The 7,834-nt window shown below is 30.9% G+C and overlaps 1 protein-coding gene across 1 annotated transcript; it reads right to left on the bottom strand.

Annotated features, from left to right (window-relative positions):
- Positions 1 to 220: 220 nt before the first annotated feature.
- Positions 221 to 3,597, bottom strand: LOC132737388 (uncharacterized). Its single transcript, XM_060724667.1, has 4 exons — positions 3,273 to 3,597; positions 1,907 to 1,953; positions 1,537 to 1,643; positions 221 to 704 (listed from the first exon to the last, which is right to left on the bottom strand). Exons 1-4 carry the CDS (start codon positions 3,331 to 3,333, stop codon positions 338 to 340), a joined length of 582 nt encoding a protein of 193 aa, XP_060580650.1. The 5' UTR covers positions 3,334 to 3,597; the 3' UTR covers positions 221 to 337.
- Between the last annotated feature and the right edge of the window lie 4,237 nt (positions 3,598 to 7,834).

The following is a 7,834-nucleotide window of genomic DNA, read 5'->3' as shown; positions in this document are numbered from 1 at the left end:
TAAACATTGAAATACATTTAAACGAATTTTGTAATTTACAAAATACGCAAATACATAATACGTACACCTGCAGACTAGAAGATCAGCATTTAAGGACACCTCACAGGTTTCTTATTTTATCGACAGGTTCATAAGGGTACCTCAGCTCCATCGTAGAGACGAGATATTAACCTGCACCTTCATTGCATGCAACTTACATATCATTTAACAAACAAGCAAATGATTCTTTTTTCATTTATTTCAAAGAATGTTTACAATGCAGCCTTTGAAACTTTTAACGTCACACTTTCTTGAAATGTCTGATTCATATTCATTTTTTGGAAAAATCCGATTTTGATTAAAAATTCTCCATTGAATTGCATAGCGTATTTATGTCATTGTTACTGCTACATGTAATCCAAAAATAGTGCCAATTTTCACTCGTGTTATCGATTCCTGATGCAGCAAGGCCATTTGTAAACTGTCCTGCTGTTAATGACAAGATACTGTCTACGCCAACTATTTTGCATATTGTCGAATCAAATTCACGTACTTTCTCAATGAAGTCAATGTTCTGTTCTTGATAGTGTTGTGTCATCATCTTTACAAACTCACCATTCGAGATTTTGGACTTGCCACTTAAGAAAACTGTTTTCCATAACTCCAGAAGTCTCTCTTTCATGATCTTCATGATTAACTTATCGGCATCATTGTAAATTTTCTTTCTAGTAAATGTAAATGGTAATACTGGGGTAAACTTAAAATAGCATTTTAAACATACACATTTATATTATTATGCTTCAGTTAATTAATATTTGTTTTCACATAAAAGAATTTGACGAACAATTTACTGATAAATTATAATGTCTGAAGGAAAAACTACGGACAAAAATGAGATATGGTGAATATTTTTTTTTACATAAATTATGTATGATGTTGACCTGTAACAGTGGATAATACATGTGTGGCCTTTAACACTTTCGTTTAAGATGCTAAATATCTATAATTTTGACGTTTACAGCTTTTATAAACATATTAAATGTACTAAAGAGGCACAGAAATGTGCTTTTGGTAATGCTGATCTCTTAATTCTTGAAAGATCCAGTACCTAAATTTCTTTATGGTTCTCTATCATACATATAATACTATAATGAAGATATATCAAATATGTAAGTTCCAAAAAGCATTACTCGAAAAGATATTACTGAATTTACATTTTCATATTAATAAAGAGAGGAAATTAAAAAGTTATTTTCTATAAAGTTGAGGTCATTTTTTTTTCAATTAGAAATGATTACATATAATCTGAACACATATTTGCAGTATGAAGTTTACATATTCATCGATGTTTTAAAATTGTTTTAGAAGCATAATTATATGCATATATAAATTTTCAATGAACTTTGTGAATAACCTAAAGTACAGCATACAGAATCTTTAAATTTCGGGTACTATGATACAGCATTTTTTTCATTCATTGCGTCTAGCAATTTCAAAACATTTAAGATAAATGACCGTGTATTCAGACTTCTATTATTTGATACATGTTTTACTTACTCAAGTTCTAGAAAGTCATCTTTTGTTACCATGTCATCAAAGTTGATATCAGTTTGGTGAAACCACTCATTCGACTTCGAAATAAGGTAACTGCGGTAATTGCTCACCTTAATACAGTGAATGAATGAGTAAAGTTGTAGGTAGTATGTATATGTGAAATGTGATATCAAACAATTCAAACGAATATTATAATCAAATGTAAGTCTGTTATTGACCCAAACAAATGAAACCTAAAGCGGCAAACTGTCATAATAAGTGTTGCAGCTGTCAATCACGAGAGATTTTCATACAACAGAACACACGACCAATAAACAATATAGTATTTATTCAGTGTCAAGTATTACATTAAACATAAAAAAAATATATTTACCAATCCTTGTGATGGATCGGAACGCACAAAACACGCATCGGGTAAGGCTAAGAAAAGGAGAAAAATACAACAACTATGACATAAAATGTAACAAGAACGTGCTTCTGAGACTATACAAAAATCTGGAATTAGTGTGATCCCTCGGAAGCATTTATGACAACATCTTAACAATTGCAGACTCGGCTTGAATGGGTCTGTACATAAGGGATAATGAAAAAGTGTAACATCTCTCACTCCCCCCTAGCACCAGCTTGGAATCAATGATCATGAAGGACAAAAAATATATATCAATAATGAAATGAAGTACGGGGGAACTTTTTACCCTTACTAAACAGCACTTGACATCGCTGTTGTGAAGAATAATTTTTTTGAAAAAATTTGATCCCTCGGAAGCATTAATCACAACAAAATTGCACGAACCAAAAACCTTTCAAACCAATGTTCAGATCAATTGAATTATCCGCCCTCCTTGGAAGGACTTACACTATATAATAGTCGTTCCTTTTATTTATTAAAAAAATGTAATTATAAAATTCCCGGAAATCGCATAACAAAAGCAAATCGCGAGCATTTTGTAATTATGGTTAATATTAAATATATGTTAAAATTAAAATCCAATTCGAAAAATTGTAAACGATGACGTTGTAAGCAAACAATATGCTAAATTTCACTAAAATGTAAATGTACAATGAAGTAGATTGTATTAAGCATTTGCAAGCTGCCCTTTATCAAAAGTTAAAAAGAAAGACATTTAAGAATTTAACTATTTTAAATATATATGTTACATTATAAAGGAATCAAAATACGTTTCTGTTTACAGTTTGCTACTTTAATAACAAATAATTTTACATTCAGAGCTAAAACTATCTAACATGCCATAATAATACGAATATTTAAACAATTTAAAACTTAAAGAATTAAAAGAAAATATTTTTGTTCATATATAAAACTAACTTAATGACTTTTGATATTTGCCGCATAAGAAACGATGTGCAACAAATGAATGACTAGGAGCAGGTAAGACAAACTACTCCCATCATTGTTAAAAACAGCATTTCGATATATGTTGTTTCTAATGGGTTCATATTAATATAATTATGACAAAGTAAATACAGTCATTTTTACAGTGTTTTTTTACACTTATATTGAGTACTTTCTTTATTTTTTATGTCAAGTTCTCCGTTTGAAGTGCGGAAGGTTATTTATATAAGGTGTCCAGAATTTTGAACCTAAATGATAATACAGTTTTTTAATCTTAAATTTTCAAAAAGATATAGTAGTACATCATTTCAACAGAAGTGAACAATATTCACTTGTGAAAAAAAAAACAAATAAAAAACAAAAAAATAATCATACACAAACTTACCACCGCCTTTGACAAGTACAGCCAATAAAAAATTAGCTGTAACATAAAGAAGAAGCTGCATGTCAACTTAGTTTCTCGAAACACGATTTTCTTTTCTTATTCTTTTGAAATATATTCCCGTCTATCGTTCAACTGAAGGGTTGAGACGAGCGTTGCACCGGACACGATTTGATCCAACATAGCAATTAGTCTCTTACTTTTATATGACATCCAAAATGTAGACGTTGCTAATACACGTATGTTTAAAAAATATACCAACACGTTTTAGATTTCTCTACTTTTTAACGGTTCGCTGATGGATGCAAAATTAAAATTTCATGAAAGATTCCATTTATCTTAAATGTTTAATTCCGATTTTATTTATTTTAAATGAGAATTGTGATCAAAATCTATTCTTTACCTTTTTTACGTTGTTCCCAGAATGTTAACAGATGTTTTATTCTCTGTTTAATGTATACCTGCGGTGCACAATTGATGCAAGAAAGATGTAATAATTATTCAGGTTGCTGTACAGCGGTGCATATTGACTATTTTACACAGGTTTGAAGCTTTGATGAGTAGAATTTGCCACGAAGGCTGTAAGGCAGAGTACTTAACTGTTTCCAAAAAAAAAAAAAAAAAAACATTGTTATTTCAAACACTAACAAGCATTAATAGGGGAGGTTAATAAGGCTCATTTTCAAGCTGATACTGTTTACGACACTGCTTGTGTATTTATTTCCAATGCATGATTGGACACCTTTTAAGCAAGGCTATTTTTATATCTAATTCTTATTTTGACTCAAAATTCTCACTTGCAAAGCGTTTGTTTACCGTATTTGTTAAATATACATGTAAATCAAATATTAATTCAATCTTCCGTCTTGTCATCGAATCCTGATGAAGCAAGGTTCGCTATGAACTTTGCTTCTTATTCTGACATGATATTGTCTTGGTTTACTATTTTGCACAATGCTAATTCATATCCAAGTAATTCAATATTAAGTGATTATGTTGTTGGATCATCATGCGGGTAAACTCATTTTGCGAGATATTTGACTTTGTCCTTAAAAAGCCGTTTTCCGAATCCTTGAAAATGTTAATGTCGTTGTCACCATTTGTTCCTTTTTAGCAGCTTTGTTAAAGTTTTCTCTGGGAAATGTAAATGGTTATATTGTTTTTTTAATATGTTCAAGCATATTATCTTATTTTCACCACAAACCAGAATCTGAAGATATTTTTTTTTCTGATATATTGTAAATGAAAGAACAAATATGGGTCATAAAGTCAATAACTAATGACGAATGATTATTATGTTAATAATGTCAGAAAATGACTTGTAATACAACCATAAGTTAGCAAGGGACAATTTTAATTAAGGTGACTTGAAGACCTATAACTGTAAAATTTTCAGCTCTTTTGAATATGTTATCTGTCTTCAAAAGGCACAGCAATGTGGTTTTGGTAATTATACCAATATTTTGTCTTTTACATTTCTTATCCTATGATACAGACTCTTTTGCATCTAATACATATATTGCTTCAGTTTACGCCAGAAAGTGTTGTACAGGATATTGTTGATAATCACTATATGTCATTATTATGTTTCTTTCCATAGACCATTTATGTAGTCCGACTCTGTATGTAAGCACTTTGATAAATATATTTTTCTTGGTTTACGCCAGAAATTGATTTTCTTTATTTATCTAAATTATCATGGCGTGTAAAAATATGTTCTTTACAGACATTAATATTTCGAAGATTTTTAAAGGTTCATATTATTATTTTACATTGTCTTTATAATTATGATTAAGAAGAGGTAAAAACATGAACTTTTATTAGGGCCGACTTTTGGGTTTTTGGGTACTTTTTTCTGACAGGATTTCCGGTTTCATTTTTTTTATTTAATTTTATTTTTTGGTTTCAAGTGCATCACTTCATTTAATATATGTTTCAGAGATTTTTAACCATATCAATTGAAATAAAATATTTCATTACAATCTTTGAAAATCATCACAACGCGATGGCCGGAGATTTCTAACACTGAGCAGGACAAAACAGAAACCAGTCACCTTTACCGTTAAAGAAAGGAAATGGCGACAGTTTGGTCATATTATGTGTAGAGTTTACTCTAATTTTACCCGCCGGGATCCGATTGGAATCCTTAAAACAAACGAAAAAGCGTGAGACGTGCTCTGAATTACAATAGAACCATAAACATCATGTTGTGGTTCATAAATGAACATGGCGTGAAGCCAGTAGTCGGGCTGAAGACAGAGACGATTGTAGATCAGCGGGGGAGGCCCTATGCAAGAGGATAATGGAAATAAATAAAGCATTATTTTTCCCATACCGGTTTAATCGAAGGGGTTTTAGGTTTCCTTCCGCCCATCTGTCTCTTCGCCCGGGCAAACTTCCGATTGTTTTGAGCTTCAATCCGTCCCTAATTTTAGTGAAAAAAAAACAGAAAGAAATCCAATAAACCGACATGTTAATGCGGTTAATATACTGGCTTATGTATAAAGATAAAAGAAAAAGCACATAAACTCAACACGTTGGCATGTATGTGGTAAAATTGTTCGTGCTTCATCTCCAAAACCGCTAGGGGATTCCAGTGAAACTTCACATGATTGTTTGTCACCATGCCTACTTGTGCATGTTATCTTGATTGTTTGCATGCATTTTTTTTGCACAGTTATGGCCCCAAAATGGTAAACTTTCGGAAAAAATAAGCTCGTACACCCTTCATCACCAAAACCGCTGGGGAAATTTCAGTGAAACTTCTAACATTAAGCCTAGTTGTATATACATTCTTGATATTCTTCTTGATTGAAGCACTTTGAAATTCGTGATTTTAGGTAGCTACAAAAAAACAACCTTTAAGTTATAATTAATAAATCATAAATACTCGTATACAGCAGTAAGTGTAAGATCGTTATATTTATGTATATAATTAACAGCTTTGAACATCTGCTCTCTTTTTTCTTTATTTGGTATATATATATTAGCATTACTGTTGTCTCATTTGTTCAATATTCATAGTCATTATGACAAACTTCATCATAAATATTTGATTAAAGGAAAAGAAACAAGCGAAACCCCAGACAAGAAAGTTCTGAGTTGGGAACCAGATTAGTTAAACATTCTGTATTAAGTGTTATCATTCCGTCTGCTTGTTTATCTTATCAAATGCATTTATTCAGTAAATAGATAATATCTTCTTTTTAAGTTATTATGCATTCATTCACTTAAACTGGGATGAGAAATAACATCAACAAAAATCTCAATTTGTATGGCAAATGTCTTTTGCTTTAAACAAAATCAAATAATGGAATAAATCAACGAAAGTTTATCGGAAAATTACTTCTTTCCGAACAAGCAGTGAAATTTACGTTGTTCTAAATTGTAGATAATTAAGCTTATTATTAACCACACTCTGGTGATCATGTCAATTTGTAACAGATACAAAAACAACTATTTCACGTATTTGAAATTGATAAACTGAAAGGAGACTGTTACACGAAGAGGATTCTACACTTTTGATGTCTTAATTACTCAAAAGTAGTTTTAGATAAAAACAAAACTTATATGTCATGGTGACAATTTAATCGTGCAGCGCTGTCTTTTATTGTACAATGCAAAACAATAGCGTTTTTGGTTTAAAAATGATTAGTTGATATTACTTTAAAAAAAAATCAGCGAAAAAACTTGTCAATAGTGAAGAAATTGTTGTCTGTGCCATCATATCTGTCTAATACATGACATGGACTTCGAACTAGGCAAACTAATTTTAGCACTGTCGTCAATATTTAAGTAACCGTGCTTAATATTACAATTTGTAATTCACGATAGTCATGCTTCTTGATTACTTTATACTTTATAATTATGTCAAAACTAATTCAGTCTGCATTCTATCGATACGTATCTCATAGCGTTGTTGATTAAACAATACATCGTATTTGCTTGAAATATTCAATAACGGCGTGCATTTCCGGTTCTAAAATGTAAACACGTGAAAATGTCTATCATGTAAATCAGCGGATTTTGTGTGAATTACTGAACGCTTAAAAAGGAATTTATGTATGTTAAATATATAAAGGAATAGCTTCAAAATGGTATGAACATTTATGAAATCTATAAAGTATTTATGTTGATATTTACACAGAACTTTTTGGTATACATTTAATAAATAGGTGTAAAGCGCATGATTCACGTGATAATACTGAACACATCGCACATAGACAGTATTGCCAAAAAATTGTCACGCTTGGCTAGGTATAACAGTTATGACTATTATAGAATAGATATAACGGGAACTAACGGTTATCACGTACTCTGCTTGATCGCTTGTGACTTTTGATCATATACATTATGAATGTTAAAAGCGGAACACCAAAACGAAAAAAAGAATCCACCACTAGCTGTAGCGACTTAGACTCTAGTGCTATAACAAACTCATTTAGCTCCTTAAATGAAACAACAGACGAAACAGACCCAGTAAATAAAAGTTTAGGAAATGACATTCGAATAAAAAACAACCAAAATAACTCAAAGTCTCATCAAAGAAAACAACAAAGTAAAAC

The sequence above is a fragment of the Ruditapes philippinarum genome, unplaced genomic scaffold (assembly GCF_026571515.1).
Source record: "Ruditapes philippinarum isolate M1 unplaced genomic scaffold, ASM2657151v2 ctg8751_1_1_1_1, whole genome shotgun sequence".
In the NCBI taxonomy this organism is placed as follows: domain Eukaryota; kingdom Metazoa; phylum Mollusca; class Bivalvia; order Venerida; family Veneridae; genus Ruditapes; species Ruditapes philippinarum.
This window is presented reverse-complemented; position numbering and strand designations above follow the sequence as displayed.

Bases quoted from the DNA above. Each gene is read 5' to 3' on its own strand.
- LOC132737388 (XM_060724667.1), bottom strand. From the start codon at position 3,333: ATGCAGCTTCTTCTTTATGTTACAGCTAATTTTTTATTGGCTGTACTT. The intron at 1,644-1,906 runs GTAAATATATTT...CACTGTATTAAG, and splicing joins CCGATCCATCACAAGGATTG to GTGAGCAATTACCGCAGTTA. The intron at 705-1,536 runs GTAAGTAAAACA...TACATTTACTAG, and splicing joins GATGACTTTCTAGAACTTGA to AAAGAAAATTTACAATGATG.